We start from the raw sequence: 15,742 nt of genomic DNA on the forward strand, positions 1-15,742 counted from the left end.
CCTGTGGCCCTGAGTGGCCGGACACCTCCAAAAATCGAAACGATCGAAGATGTGTCGCAGACCCAAGCTGCCCCCACCTCAAACCTGTGCTGCCCTGACAGTCCCAAGGGAACCCTACAAACTGACATCAGGAACCTGGGCTGGCCACTTTTCTTTCCCAAGGAAAAAGGCTGATCTTTGCCTCCAGGGGCCTGTGGCCCTGAGTGGCCGGACACCTCCAAAAATCCAAACGATCGAAGATGTGTCGCAGACCCAAGCTGCCCCCACCTCAAACCTGTGCTGCCCTGACAGTCCCAAGGGAACCCTACAAACTGACATCAGGAACCTGGGCTGGCCACTTTTCTTTCCCAGGAAAAAGGCCGATCTTTGTCTCCAGGGGCCTGTGGCCCTGAGTGGCCGGACACCTCCAAAAATCCGAACGATCGAAGATGTGTCGCAGACCCAAGCTGCCACCTCAAACCTGTGCTGCCCTGACAGTCCCAAGGGAACCCTACAAACTGACATCAGGAACCTGGGCTGGCCACTTTTCTTTTCCAGGGAAAAAGGACCGGTCTGTGTCTCCAGGGGCCTGTGGCCCTGAAGTGGCCGGACACCTCCAAAAATCCAAACGATCGAAGATGTGTCGCAGACCCAAGCTGCCCTCATCTCAAACCTGTGCTGCCCTGACAGTCCCAAGGGAACCCTACAAACTGACATCAGGAACCTGGGCTGGCCACTTTTCTTTCCCAAGGAAAAAGGCTGATCTGTATCTCCAGGGGCCTGTGGCCCTGAAGTGGCCGGACACCTCCAAAAATCCAAACGATCGAAGATGTGTCGCAGACCCAAGCTGCCCCCACCTCAAACCTGTGCTGCCCTGACAGTCCCAAGGGAACCCTACAAACTGACATCAGGAACCTGGGCTGGCCACTTTTCTTTCCCAAGGAAAAAGGCTGATCTTTGCCTCCAGGGGCCTGTGGCCCTGAGTGGCCGGACACCTCCAAAAATCCAAACGATCGAGGATGTGTCGCAGACCCAAGCTGCCCCCACCTCAAACCTCTGCTGCCCTGACAGTCCCAAGGGAACCCTACAAACTGACATCAGGAACCTGGGCTGGCCACTTTTCTTCCCAAGGAAAAAGGCTGATCTTTGTCTCCAGGGGCCTGTGGCCCTGAAGTGGCCGGACACCTCCAAAAATCCAAACGATCGAAGATGTGTCGCAGACCCAAGCTGCCCCCACCTCAAACCTGTGCTGCCCTGACAGTCCCAAGGGAACCCTACAAACTGACATCAGGAACCTGGGCTGGCCACTTTTCTTCCCAAGGAAAAAGGCTGATCTTTGCCTCCAGGAGCCTGTGGCCCTGAAGTGGCCGGACACCTCCAAAAATCCAAACGATCGAAGATGTGTCGCAGACCCAAGCTGCCCCCACCTCAAGCCTGTGCTGCCCTGACAGTCCCAAGGGAACCCTACAAACTGACATCAGGAACCTGGGCTGGCCACTTTTCTTTCCCAGGAAAAAGGACCGGTCTGTGTCTCCAGGGGCCTGTGGCCCTGAAGTGGCCGGACACCTCCAAAAATCCAAACGAATGAAGATGTGTCGAAGACCCAAGCTGCCCCCACCTCAAACCTGTGCTGCCCTGACAGTCCCAAGGGAACCCTACAAACTGACATCAGGAACCTGGGCTGGCCATTTTTCTTTCCCAGGAAAAAGGACCGGTCCATGTCTCCAGGGGCCTGTGGCCCTGAAGTGGCCGGACACCTCCAAAAATCCAAACGATCGAAGATGTGTCGCAGACCCAAGCTGCCCCCACCTCAAACCTGTGCTGCCCTGACAGTCCCAAGGGAACCCTACAAACTGACATCAGGAACCTGGGCTGGCCACTTTTCTTTCCCAGGGAAAAGGACCGGTCTGTGTCTCCAGGGGCATGTGGCCCTGAAGTGGCCGGACACCTCCAAAAATCCAAACGATCGAGGATGTGTCGCAGACCCAAGCTGCCCCCACCTCAAACCTGTGCTGCCCTGACAGTCCCAAGGGAACCCTACAAACTGACATCAGGAACCTGGGCTGGCCACTTTTCTTTCCCAAGGAAAAAGGCTGATCTTTGCCTCCAGGAGCCTCTGGCCCTGAGTGGCCGGACACCTCCAAAAATCCAAACGATCGAGGATGTGTCGCAGACCCAAGCTGCCCCCACCTCAAACCTGTGCTGCCCTGACAGTCCCAAGGGAACCCTACAAACTGACATCAGGAACCTGGGCTGGCCACTTTTCTTTCCCAGGGAAAAGGACCGGTCTGTGTCTCCAGGGGCCTGTGGCCCTGAGTGGCCGGACACCTCCAAAAATCCAAACGATCGAAGATGTGTCGCAGACCCAAGCTGCCCCCACCCCAAACCTGTGCTGCCCTGACAGTCCCAAGGGAACCCTACAAACTGACATCAGGAACCTGGGCTGGCCACTTTTCTTTCCCAGGAAAAAGGACCGGTCTGTGTCTCCAGGGGCCTGTGGCCCTGAGTGGCCGGACACCTCCAAAAATCCAAACGAATGAAGATGTGTCGCAGACCCAAGCTGCCCCCACCTCAAACCTGTGCTGCCCTGACAGTCCCAAGGGAACCCTACAAACTGACATCAGGAACCTGGGCTGGCCACTTTTCTTTCCTAAGGAAAAAGGCTGATCTTTGTCTCCAGGAGCCTCTGGCCCTGAGTGGCCGGACACCTCCAAAAATCCAAACGATCGAAGATGTGTCGCAGACCCAAGCTGCCCCCACCTCAAACCTGTGCTGCCCTGACAGTCCCAAGGGAACCCTACAAACTGACATCAGGAACCTGGGCTGGCCACTTTTCTTTCCCAGGGAAAAGGACCGGTCTGTGTCTCCAGGGGCCTGTGGCCCTGAAGTGGCCGGACACCTCCAAAAATCCAAACGATCGAGGATGTGTCGCAGACCCAAGCTGCCCCACCTCAAACCTGTGCTGCCCTGACAGTCCCAAGGGAACCCTACAAACTGACATCAGGAACCTGGGCTGGCCACTTTTCTTTCCCAAGTAAAAAGGCTGATCTTTGCCTCCAGGGGCCTGTGGCCCTGAGTGGCCGGACACCTCCAAAAATCCAAACGATCGAAGATGTGTCGCAGACCCAAGCTGCCCCCACCTCAAACCTCTGCTGCCCTGACAGTCCCAAGGGAACCCTACAAACTGACATCAGGAACCTGGGCTGGCCACTTTTCTTTCCCAAGGAAAAAGGCTGATCTTTGCCTCCAGGGGCCTGTGGCCCTGAGTGGCCGGACACCTCCAAAAATCCAAACGATCGAGGATGTGTCGCAGATCCAAGCTGCCCCCACCTCAAACCTCTGCTGCCCTGACAGTCCCAAGGGAACCCTACAAACTGACATCAGGAACCTGGGCTGGCCACTTTTCTTTACCACGGAAAAAGGCTGATCTTTGTCTCCAGGGGCCTGTGGCCCTGAAGTGGCCGGACACCTCCAAAAATCGAAACGATCGAAGATGTGTCGCAGACCCAAGCTGCCCCCACCTCAAACCTGTGCTGCCCTGACAGTCCCAAGGGAACCCTACAAACTGACATCAGGAACCTGGGCTGGCCACTCTTCTTTCCCAGGGAAAAGGACCGGTCTGTGTCTCCAGGGGCCTGTAGCCCTGAAGTGGCCAGACACCTCCAAAAATCCAAACGATCGAGGATGTGTCGCAGACCCAAGCTGCCCCCACCTCAAACCTGTGCTGCCCTGACAGTCCCAAGGGAACCCTACAAACTGACATCAGGAACCTGGGCTGGCCACTTTTCTTTCCCAAGGAAAAAGGCTGATCTTTGCCTCCAGGGGCCTGTGGCCCTGAGTGGCCGGGCACCTCCAAAAATCCAAACGATCGAAGATGTGTCGCAGACCCAAGCTGCCCCCACCTCAAACCTGTGCTGCCCTGACAGTCCCAAGGGAACCCTACAAACTGACATCAGGAACCTGGGCTGCCTACATTTCTTTCCCAGGGAAAAGGACCGATCTTTGTCTCCAGGGACCTGTGGCCCTGAGTGGCCGGACATCTTCAAAAAGCCAAACGATCGAAGATGTGTCGCAGACCCAAGCTGCCCCCACCTCAAACCTGTGCTGCCCTGACAGTCCCAAGGGAACCCTACAAACTGACATCACGAACCTGGGCTGGCCACTTTTCTTTCCCAAGGAAAAAGGACCGGTCTGTGTCTCCAGGGACCTGTGGCCCTGAGTGGCCGGACACCTCCAAAAATCCAAACGATCGAAGATGTGTCGCAGACCCAAGCAGCCCCCACCTCAAACCTGTGCTGCCCTGACAGTCCCAAGGGAACCCTACAAACTGACATCAGGAACCTGGGCTGGCCACTTTTCTTTCCCAAGGAAAAAGGCCGATCTTTGCCTCCAGGAGCCTGTGGCCCTGAGTGGCCGGACACCTCCAAAAATCCAAACGATCGAAGATGTGTCGCAGACCCAAGCTGCCCCCACCTCAAGCCTGTGCTGCCCTGACAGTCCCAAGGGAACCCTACAAACTGACATCAGGAACCTGGGCTGGCCACTTTTCTTTCCCAAGAAAAAAGGCTGATCTTTGCCTCCAGGAGCCTGTGGCCCTGAGTGGCCGGACACCTCCAAGAAATCCGAACGATCGAGGATGTGTCGCAGACCCAAGCTCCCCCCACCTCAAACCTGTGCTGCCCTGACAGTCCCAAGGGAACCCTACAAACTGACATCAGGAACCTGGGCTGGCCACTTTTCTTTCCTAAGGAAAAAGCCTGATCTTTGGCTCCAGGAGCCTCTGGCCCTGAGTGGCCGGACACCTCCAAAAATCCAAACGATCGAAGATGTGTCGCAGACCCAAGCTGCCCCCACCTCAAACCTGTGCTGCCCTGACAGTCCCAAGGGAACCCTACAAACTGACATCAGGAACCTGGGCTGGCCACTTTTCTTTCCCAGGGAAAAGGACCGGTCTGTGTCTCCAGGGGCATGTGGCCCTGAAGTGGCCGGACACCTCCAAAAATCCAAACGATCGAGGATGTGTCGCAGACCCAAGCTGCCCCCACCTCAAACCTGTGCTGCCCTGACAGTCCCAAGAGAACCCTACAAACTGACATCAGGAACCTGGGCTGGCTACTTTTCTTTCCCAGGAAAAAGGACCGGTCTGTGTCTCCAGGGACCTGTGGCCCTGAGTGGCCGGACACCTCCAAAAATCCAAACGATCGAAGATGTGTCGCAGACCCAAGCTGCCCCCAGCTCAAACCTGTGCTGCCCTGACAGTCCCAAGGGAACCCTACAAACTGACATCAGGAACCTGGGCTGGCCACTTTTCTTTCCCAAGGAAAAGGGCTGATCTTTGCCTCTAGGAGCCTCTGGCCCTGAGTGGCCGGACACCTCCAAAAATCTAAACGATCGAAGATGTGTCGCAGACCCAAGCTGCCCCCACCTCAAACCTGTGCTGCCCTGACAGTCCCAAGGGAACCCTACAAACTGACATCAGGAACCTGGGCTGGCCACTTTTCTTTCCCAAGGAAAAAGGACCGGACTGTGTCTCCAGGGGCCTGTGGCCCTGAGTGGCCGGACACCTCCAAAAATCCAAACGAATGAAGATGTGTCGCAGACCCAAGCTGCCCCCACCTCAAACCTGTGCTGCCCTGACAGTCCCAAGGGAACCCTACAAACTGACATCAGGAACCTGGGCTGGCCACTTTTCTTTCCCAAGGAAAAAGGCTGATCTTTGCCTCCAGGAGTCCCTGGCCCTGAGTGGCCGGACACCTCCAAAAATCCAAACGATCGAAGATGTGTCGCAGACCCAAGCTGCCCCCACCTCAAACCTGTGCTGCCCTGACAGTCCCAAGGGAACCCTACAAACTGACATCAGGAACCTGGGCTGGCCACTTTTCTTTCCCAAGGAAAAAGGACCGGTCTGTGTCTCCAGGGGCCTGTGGCCCTGAGCGGCCGGACACCTCCAAAAATCCAAACGATCGAAGATGTGTCGCAGACCCAAGCTGCCCCCACCTCAAACCTGTGCTGCCCTGACAGTCCCAAGGGAACCCTACAAACTGACATCAGGAAACTGGGCTGGCCACTTTTCTTTCCCAAGGAAAAAGGCTGATCTTTGCCTCTAGGAGCCTCTGGCCCTGAGTGGCCGGACACCTCCAAAAATCCAAACGATCGAAGATGTGTCGCAGACCCAAGCTGCCCCCACCTCAAACCTCTGCTGCCCTGACAGTCCCAAGGGAACCCTACAAACTGACATCAGGAACCTGGGCTGGCCACTTTTCTTTCCCATGGAAAAAGGCTGATCTTTGCCTCCAGGGGCCTGTGGCCCTGAGTGGCCGGACACCTCCAAAAATCCAAACGATCGAAGATGTGTCGCAGACCCAAGCTGCCCCCACCTCAAACCTCTGCTGCCCTGACAGTCCCAAGGGAACCCTACAAACTGACATCAGGAACCTGGGCTGGCCACTTTTCTTTCCCAAGGAAAAAGGCTGATCTTTGCCTCCAGGGGCCTGTGGCCCTGAGTGGCCGGACACCTCCAAAAATCCAAACGATCAAGGATGTGTCGCAGATCCAAGCTGCCCCCACCTCAAACCTCTGCTGCCCTGACAGTCCCAAGGGAACCCTACAAACTGACATCAGGAACCTGGGCTGGCCACTTTTCTTTCCCAGGAAAAAAGGCTGATCTTTGTCTCCAGGGGCCTGTGGCCCTGAAGTGGCCGGACACCTCCAAAAATCCAAACGATCGAAGATGTGTCGCAGACCCAAGCTGCCCCCACCTCAAACCTGTGCTGCCCTGACAGTCCCAAGGGAACCCTACAAACTGACATCAGGAACCTGGGCTGGCCACTTTTCTTTCCCACAGAAAAAGGACCGGTCTGTGTCTCCAGGGGCCTGTAGCCCTGAAGTGGCCAGACACCTCCAAAAATCCAAACGATCCTGGATGGTTCGCAGACCCAAGCTGCCCCCAGCTCAAACCTGTGCTGCCCTGACAGTCCCAAGGGAACCCTACAAACTGACATCAGGAACCTGGGCTGGCCACTTTTCTTTCCCAAGGAAAAAGGCTGATCTTTGCCTCCAGGGGCCTGTGGCCCTGAGTGGCCGGGCACCTCCAAAAATCCAAACGATCGAAGATGTGTCGCAGACCCAAGCTGCCCCCACCTCAAACCTCTGCTGCCCTGACAGTCCCAAGGGAACCCTACAAACTGACATCAGGAACCTGGGCTGCCTACATTTCTTTCCCAGGGAAAAGGACCGATCTTTGTCTCCAGGGACCTGTGGCCCTGAGTGGCCGGACATCTTCAAAAAGCCAAACGATCGAAGATGTGTCGCAGACCCAAGCTGCCCCCACCTCAAACCTGTGCTGCCCTGACAGTCCCAAGGGAACCCTACAAACTGACATCACGAATCTGGGCTGGCCACTTTTCTTTCCCAAGGAAAAACGACCGGTCTGTGTCTCCAGGGACCTGTGGCCCTGAGTGGCCGGACACCTCCAAAAATCCAAACGATCGAAGATGTGTCGCAGACCCAAGCTGCCCCCACCTCAAACCTGTGCTGCCCTGACAGTCCCAAGGGAACCCTACAAACTGACATCACGAACCTGGGCTGGCCACTTTTCTTTCCCAAGGAAAAAGGCTGATCTTTGCCTCCAGGGGCCTGTGGCCCTGAGTGGCCGGACACCTCCAAAAATTCCCAACAAGCAAGGATGTGCCCTCCACTGGCACCTTTCCAAAGCATTGCACTACATTCCAATAATACTCTGTATTTCCAGTGGTTCAGCCTGCCTGACCCTCATCCTGACCCTTAAAATGCACTAAGGAATTCTAAAACAACCCTTACGAAGGTGTAACATTGCCGTAAAAGACACCAGACAAGTCCTAAAAAGCCTTCCAAAATCCCCTATATATTCCTAATGGTCCTGCAAAAACACTCAAGGAAACCTGCTCAGCCTCCAAACCCTTCCTGTTGCTCTCTAGCCCACAGATGTCATCCCTACCTTTCTCCAGGGGGTCCCGTTGTCCTCTGAGGGTTCTGTCGTTGTCCTGGTGTGAGGCTCACTGCCTTGTCCTAGCGGGAGCGTTCCGGTGTGCTCTCGCTGTTAGGGTTGCTGTGTGGTGCTGCTGCTGGCAGGGCTGAAAAGGAAAGGGCTGAAAAGGAAAGGTGAAAGGGCTGAAAAGGAAAGGGCTGAAAAGGAAAGGGAAAAGGCTCTTGTTAGGGGGGCTGCTTAGGCTGAGGTTAGGGCTGGGGGGAGAGGTGGTGCTCCTGTACCCTAACTTGCCTCCTAAGCTGTACCCTGTAGCCCTGATCTCCACTGCACTGTCCAGCCCTCAAGCCCTCGCCCTTTACCCCTCAACCTCTCCCTCTGCCCCCCAGCCCTCAGGCTCTGTGTGTCACCCTCGAGCCCCCCCTTTGCCCCTCAAGCCCCCTCTCAGCTGCCCCTCAGCTCCTGTGCGTCACCCTTAATCCCTCTCCTTTGCCCCTCAGCCCCCAGCTTCTCCGTGTCACGCTCCAGCTGCCCCTGCCCCCCTCAGCATCTCTCTGTCACCCACTGTCCCCTCTCCCTGTGCCTCCCTCAGCTCCCAGCCTCTGTCACCCTCAAGCCCCCACAGTGCCCCTCAGCCTCTATGTGCTGTGCCATGAAAAAACATAAAATTTCCCTAAAAACCCCTCATATTCAAAATGTTCTAAAAGCCCCACAAAAACATAAAAATAGCCTCAGAATACCCTTAAAATACAAGAAAAATACCCTACTTTTAAAAAAACCCTAAAACACACCTAAATATCCCTAAAAAACCTTTAAGAAATCCCTCAATATTCCTAAAAGAGCTCTAAAAATACCCCAAAAATACTTAAAATGCCCTGATAAGACCCTAAAAAAACCTAAAAGTTCCCTCAAAAGACCTAAAAATACCCTAGTCCTAAGAGTCCTCCACATACCCTCAATAGACATAAAAAAGCCCCAAGAACACCCCAAAAAAAAACCCATAAAAATTCTAATTAGTAGTAAGAAAGCCATGAAAATACCCTAAAAAAAAATCTTTTAAAAGCCCTAAAAAAGCCCTAAAAGTATCCTAAATAGTCACAGAAAATTCCTAAAAAGCTCCTGTGAAAAAAACACTAAAATATCTTTTTAAAGCCCTAAAAAACCCCTAAAAAAGTGCTCAGTCCTCAACCTCTACCAGTCACTCTCTAGCCAGCCAACATCATCCCTACCTTTTCATTAGGGTCACTGCCTGCAGCTGCTGGGAGGGTTCTGGGGCTGTCCCAGCAGTAGGGTTGCTGCCTGCAGCTGCTGTTGAGGAAAACTGGTGTTCTAGGGGTGCTGCTTAGGGTTGGGGTGAGGGCTGCTGCTGTACCCTAACCCTTCCTGGTACCCCGTGCCCTGTCCTTTGTACCCCTAACCCTCAGGGTCAGCTCTCCACCTGTCAAGTCCCCCCCCTTTTTGCCCCTCAGCCCACAATGCCTGTGTGTCACCCCAAGCCCCCCGACACTGTCCTGTGGCCCCCTAACCTCCACCGTGCACTTTCCACCCTTGTAGGGGTGGGTTTAAGGGTGAGGTTAAGGGTGCTGTGAGGGCACCTGTCACCCTCAGGCACCCCCCACTTTGTCCCTCAGGACAGCCCCTGCCTCTCAGCCTCCTTGTGTCACCGTCAGGTTCCCACCGCAGCCTCTCAGCGTCTCTGTGCCACCCTGGAGCCCCCCTTTTTAACTCCTAAAGACCCCTTCTGCCTCTCAGCTGCCCCCATGTTCTGTGTCACCCTCCAGCCCCTCCCCTCAGCCCCAGGTGCCTTTGTGACACCGCGCAGCCCACAGACGCCGTCCCTGCCTGTTTTCTTTGGGTGTTGTCCTGCTGCGAGGGCCGCACTATCCCCACCAGTCCGGGCTCCCATGTCCTGCTGCAGGGAGTCACACCTGGGGGATGGGAGGAGTGAGGGATGGGGCAGGGGCGGGATGGGGAGGGGTGAAGGGTGGAGAGAGACTGGGGAAGGGGTGGGCTGGAAGTACATGTAGGGGTGAGGGGTGGAGATGGCGACAGAGCAGAACAGGGCAGAGGGAAGAGGGACATTTGGAGGGGGCAGTCCACATATCCCAGAGCAAAGCTGCAGCAAAATACAATTTTAGTGGACAGGGCAAAGCCAAACACCACCTGCAAACTGACATCAGGAACCTGGGCTGGCCACTTTTCTTTCCCAGGGAAAAGGGCATGTCAGGGCCACAGGCCCCTGTAGGCACAGACCAGTCCTTTTCCCTGGGAAAGAAAAGTGGCCAGCCCAGATTCCTGATGTCAGTTTGTAGGGTTCCCTTGGGACTGTCAGGGCAGCACAGGTTGGAGGTGGGGGCAGCTTGGGTCTGCGACACATCTTCGATCGTTTGGATTTTTGGAGGTGTCCGGCCACTCAGGGCCAGAGACCCCTGGAGGCAAGGATCAGCCTTTTTCCATTTGAAAGAAAAGTGGCCAGCCCAGGACTGTGCTGCCCTGACAGTCCCAAGGGAACCCTGCAAACTGACATCAGGAACCTGGGGTGGTGAGCTTTGTTTCACAGGGAAATAGTCTGGTGTTCCTGTTCAGGAGTCACCTTCTGCCTCCTTAATTCGCAGATTGTCCAGGATTTCTTGTTGACGAAAGCTGCGAGGAACTATAGCTTTGGCTGGCCTAGCATGGCCAGATCTACTCTCTAAACTTGTCCCAAGACGCTCAAGTTGAAGGCTCTCCTTCTTGTATTGAAGAGCCCCTTCTGGTTTTCTTCAGACCTTACTACAGGGTCAAAACATGCTCAGCAACACCTGGAATTCCTATAAATTTGTCAGGTGTTGCCCATCCGTGAAGGGACTGTGCCACCTCCCCCATCTGATGCCAGGCCCCACTAACCCCACCCCAACTCCCGGTGTCCCCTCCCTTGTGGGGGGGGAAGCAAATAACAGAGGGGACAACTGGAGGCAAAGACAGACCCTTTATTGGAATCATGCTGGGAGGGCCCAGCAGGCAGGGCCCCCTTGGATGGGGCGGGGGTGTTACAAGGGTCTGGGGGCACAGGAAGACAGTGCTGGGGGCTGCCTGTGGAGGTGAAGGCGGGGGGAGGTTCAGCTGCGCTCCTCCAAGCTCAGACGGTCGAACAGGTACTCGCCGAGGCCAGCTGAGGCCCCCGCAGGCCCAGTGGCACCACCAGCAAGGCGTCGCAGGTTAGTGGCATGGTCCCCCAGCGCCTTGATGGCCTTCACTTGCTCGTCCAGGTAGTGGGACTCCAGGAAGTCACAAAGCTATGGGACAAAGGGATATCAGGCAGGGCCGAGGGTCTGGGGGAGCTGAGGGACCCCCAGGAGCAGCAGGAGATTCCAAGGACTCCCGTGGGAGAGGGAGCCCCGGGCTGATCTAAAGGCACGGGCATGGGGAAAGGGAGGAATTTGGGAGGATTTGGAGCTGGGGCGGGGGCAGGGAGGGGTGAAAGCCACAGCACCACTCACGTGGGGGTCCCCCTTCTCGGCAGCCAGGCCGTGCAGGTCCAGCAGCGCCTGGTTCACCGACTTCTCCAGCTGCAGCGCCGCTTCCACTGCCTCCAGCGCCGACCCCCAGGCGTCCCGCTCCGGCTTCTGCGGGGCACGAAGCGTCACCTCAAGGAGCCCAGGTACCCTACGGCCAACCCCGAGCCACAGCCGCCCTCCCCCCACCACACACCTTGATGTCCTGCAGGAGAACGCGGCCCCCGCGGCGCGTCTGGAAGCGCAGGAGCCCCTCGGCGTGTTCCCGCTCCTCCCGCGACTGCTCCAGGAAAAACTGGGACAGCCGCGACAGGGCCACATCGTCCCTGTCGAAGTAAAACCCCTGCGGGAGAGAGGGGAGGGAGGAGAGGTCAGGGGGAGTCCCCCAGGACCCCCACCCCAAATTCCTCGGATTCCGCTCTCCCGAGCGGCGCCGCCCCCACCAGCAGCGGGGCGAGACGGAAGCGGATTTTGAGGCGCAGGAAGGGGGTCCCCCAACCCCGGGGCCGGGGGTCCAGAGCCCCCTACCATGGAGAGGTAGACGTAGGAGGCGTAGAGCTCCATGTTGGCCATGCGGTTGACGGCGGCTTCGCAGTCGCGGTGGTAGTTCTGGCGGATCTGGGACTCCATAGCGGGACGGACGGACGGGTCGGTTCGGGAGCGGCGGGATGGACGGATGGACGGCCGAGATGGACGAACGGCCGCGAGCAGCCGGTTCCGTTCAAGCACTGTTGAAGCGAGAACGCGGCTGTGGCCGCTCAACGTCTGCCGGGCGGTTTTATAGCCCTTCCCCACTGGGCGGAGAAAAGGGGGCACCCCCCCTGCTCGCCCCTCCGGAAGGGGCGCGGTGGCCTTGGCCCTTGTCCGTGTTTGTCACACGGTCCCGCAGTCAGCATGACTGGGCAGGATTTTGGCGGGGGTGGGGGTCCGACCCCACGTTTGTGTCCGCCCCCCCCCCCCCATGAGTGGTCTCGCCGGGCGCGGGGGGGCGGCTGCGGGAGAGCCCCGGTTCACTGCTGGGTTCGGGGGCACACGGAGCCTGGCGGGGGCTGGGGAGGAGCTTGGGGGGTGTTTTTTGGGTGTCCTGCCAGGTCCTGAGGTGCCCATTGCCCGTTAATCGGAGTTTAATAGGTTGTAGGGTGCGGAAGGAGCTGACGCAGCGCCGGGACCATAAAAGAGGAACTTGGCCGCGGGGAAGGCGCTGACTCCGCGTTTCCGCCGCTCCGGGACCGGGGCGAACTGGGGGTGACTGGTTGGAACTGGGTGTCCCACGGCGCTTCCCTTCCCATCCCTCATCCCTCGGGGTCCCCGCAGCTCCAGGGGGGCCCGGCTCGGCTGGAGCTGAGAGGAACGTCCGGGGCAAAGGGGGGGAGCAGCGGCCCCCGACACCCGGGGACCACCCCCCCAAAGCCACCCCCACGCCCCCCGAAGCCACCCCAATGTCCCTTTGGCGCTGGGTCCAGAGGCTGCGCTGCAGGAAGGACACGGCCCCGTGGAGAAGGGTCCAGATGTGGGACCCCAACCCCAAAACCCGCCGCGGCTGCTCAGTGAACCCCGGGATCGGGACCCCCCCTGCACACACACACGATTTGAAGCCCCACGGAGCCCAAACGTTCCCTTGGCCCTGCGGGGGGGGGGGAGGGGGAGGGGTGAAGGACCCCCTCCCCACTTTTCCCCCACCAACCAGAACCCCCGAGATGTTGAACAAAAGGGGGAGGGGGCCCTGACCCCCCCCAAAGCCACGTGGCAAAAGCGAAAGTGAAAGCAGCGTTGCCTCGACTTCCCCCAATTCCTGTCTCCCCCCGCCCTTCCCCAGCCGCACCCCGAGATCCCCGAGGGCTCCCCGAGGTTTTTGGGGGCGGGGCGGAGGAGGAGGGACACGCCCACGACGCATCGCGTTTGCCTTTTACTTCCATCGAAATTCCCGATACAAAAACCAAGGTACAAAAAAAAGAGAAGAAAAAACAACTGTGGAGAGAAGCAATCGGGGAGGGGGAGGGGGGGGTAGAAGGCAGGGCCCACCCTTTTTTTTGGGAGGAGTGGTTCCCCGTGACGTCACCCCCGAGAGCACCGCGGGGGTTGGGAGAAGGGGTCGCTTTGCCCCCCCTCCTGTCCCCCCGCCTCGGGGACACGGGGGACCTCCAAAAGAGCAGGGGTTGAGGCCTGGGGGAGGAAGGGGAGGGTCCCCCCCAGCTCAACCACCACCCCAAAATCCGGGTAAGCAAGTCCTGTTCGTTAAAAATCCCCCCAGCCCTGGAAGGTGCTGGGGGTCAGCACCATCCCTGCCGGCAGGGCCAGTCCGGGGAGGGGTCCCAGGGGGCCCCCCCCAAGAGTCTACGACATCTTCCAGATGGTAAACGGGGGGTGTGGCCCCTCCCACCCTGAGAGCCTCCGCCCCGGGAGGGGGGGTATTGCACCTGGGGGGGCCCTTTTTGGGGGGTGTGGACCCCCAATAAATACTCACCCTACAGCCATGGCTGTAACCCTCCCCCCCACCCCCCCAACTCATTCTGGAGGGGTCACAGAGACACCCCACCCACCCCCATATTGGGGGGTGGAACCGCAAGACCCACCCCCCCCCTCAAAGCACCACAAGTCCTGGGGTCAAATTGAGGCCAGGGAGGCCCAGCACCGGGACTGGGGGGCACAGCAGGGGAAGGGGGGGTGTCCCCACCCCATTCACCCCCAACTCCCCCCCAAATCCCAGCTGTGGCCTCCGGACACTTGTGGGAAGGGCTGGGGGGGGGCTGGGGAAGGAAGGGGAGGGTCCCCCCCAGCTCAACCACCACCCCAAAATCCGGGTAAGCAAGTCCTGTTGGTTAAAAACCCCCCCAGCCCTGGAAGGTGCTGGGGGTCAGCACCATCCCTGCCGGCAGGGTCAGTCCGGGGAGGGGTCCCAGGGGGACAAAATGTGGCCCCCCCCGAGAGTCTACGACATCTTCCAGATGGTCAGTGAGGCCGTGAGGACGCCAGCGGCAAAGATGGTGATGGTCTGCCAGGTGGGGGTCCCAAAGTGGGACAAGAGCCCTTCCTGCGAGGAAGGGACACAGGAGGAAGAAGGTCACCACGTGCTGGGGGTTCCCAAACCTCCCCCCAGAACAACCAGGCTCAGGGCAGTTGGGAAACCAGCACAGAGGGGAGGATTTGGGTTACAATTTGGGGTAAAAGGGGATGTTGCAGAGGGGACATTCCCAAAGAGGGGCTGGGCCCCCTCTCCCCCCAAGGAATGGGGGGTTTGGGGTACAAGAGGCTGTTAGGGAAGGGTCAGGGGCATGGCCCCCCGAGGAATGGGGGGGGGGGGGGGGGGGTTGGGGTCTCACCCATCCGCCCTGGGCCTGGATCCAGGCCAGTACGTGCTCCTGGAGATACTCCATGGTCCAACGCAGGATGGTCTGGACCAGCTCTGGGACCTTGGTGCAGAGAGCCTGCCCGCAGCAGGGAGGGGTCAGAGGGGGTTAAGGGGGACTGGGGATGGCCTTTGGGGGGGCTCCACACCCACCTTCAGCACCAGTTTGCAGGCAAAGTAGAACAGGGCAACCACGCGGCCCCAGTTGAAGGTGCCATCGGCAAACATCTCCTTGGCCACGCGGAAAAACAGCTTTTTGGGGGCGTCACACCCCACCTGCTCGATCATCCTGGGGCAGGAGACGGTGGGGATGGTCATGGCGGGCTTGGGGACACCACGACACCCCCAAAAAGCGGCAGCTGCCCACCTCTGCAGCTCCATGTTGCTGTCGAGCTCGTCGCCGATGCGCCGCAGGCACTCGCTGAGGCGTTTGGTATCAGGGCTGCTGGGCTGGGGCTCACCCAGCTCGGCCACGCTCAGGGCCACGGCCTGGGGGTCCCCGCAGCGCTCCACGCGGTCCTGCACGAACCTGGGACCCCCGGCACTCTGGATACCCGCCGTGTCCTGCCCCGGGTCTGTGTGACCCCATCCCCGTGTCCCACCTGGACCCTGAGTCCTTTCCTCTGGCGTCACACCCGGAGCCCAGATCCCCCTGTGTCCCAGCTGGCCCCCAAGTTCCAGGACCCTCTAAAGCCCCCCCCGCGATGTCCCACCTGCACCCCATGGACCCCACATCTCCCCTGTACCCTATGTCCCCCTGGGATCCCCTCACATCCCCCCTGTCCCCCGATTCCCCCCTCACTCCCGAGTTCCCTCTTGCACCCTGTGTCCCCACAGCTCTCAAGCCCCCCCAAGTTTTGAGTTTCCCCCCGCACCCCGTGTCCCCCCAGAATTCTCACAAGTCTCTCATGCACCCCGTGTCCCCCAGGTCCCTCCCAAGTGCCCCCTCGTCCCCCTGCA

The 15,742-nt window shown here is 58.6% G+C and overlaps 2 protein-coding genes across 2 annotated transcripts; both read right to left on the bottom strand.

Moving 5' to 3' along the window:
- Positions 1-10,891: 10,891 nt before the first annotated feature.
- On the bottom strand, positions 10,892-12,183 carry LOC128802168 (ferritin heavy chain A-like). The gene is made up of 4 exons (XM_053968401.1): positions 11,965-12,183; positions 11,633-11,779; positions 11,422-11,547; positions 10,892-11,217 (listed from the first exon to the last, which is right to left on the bottom strand). Exons 1-4 carry the CDS (start codon positions 12,064-12,066, stop codon positions 11,041-11,043), a joined length of 552 nt encoding a protein of 183 aa, XP_053824376.1. The 5' UTR covers positions 12,067-12,183; the 3' UTR covers positions 10,892-11,040.
- Positions 12,184-13,329: 1,146 nt separating this feature from the next.
- On the bottom strand, positions 13,330-15,447 carry BAX (BCL2 associated X, apoptosis regulator). Its single transcript, XM_053968402.1, has 4 exons — positions 15,150-15,447; positions 14,936-15,071; positions 14,757-14,861; positions 13,330-14,467 (listed from the first exon to the last, which is right to left on the bottom strand). Exons 1-4 carry the CDS (start codon positions 15,161-15,163, stop codon positions 14,366-14,368), a joined length of 357 nt encoding a protein of 118 aa, XP_053824377.1. The 5' UTR covers positions 15,164-15,447; the 3' UTR covers positions 13,330-14,365.
- Between the last annotated feature and the right edge of the window lie 295 nt (positions 15,448-15,742).

The sequence above is a fragment of the Vidua chalybeata genome, chromosome 34, assembly GCF_026979565.1.
Source record: "Vidua chalybeata isolate OUT-0048 chromosome 34, bVidCha1 merged haplotype, whole genome shotgun sequence".
In the NCBI taxonomy this organism is placed as follows: domain Eukaryota; kingdom Metazoa; phylum Chordata; class Aves; order Passeriformes; family Viduidae; genus Vidua; species Vidua chalybeata.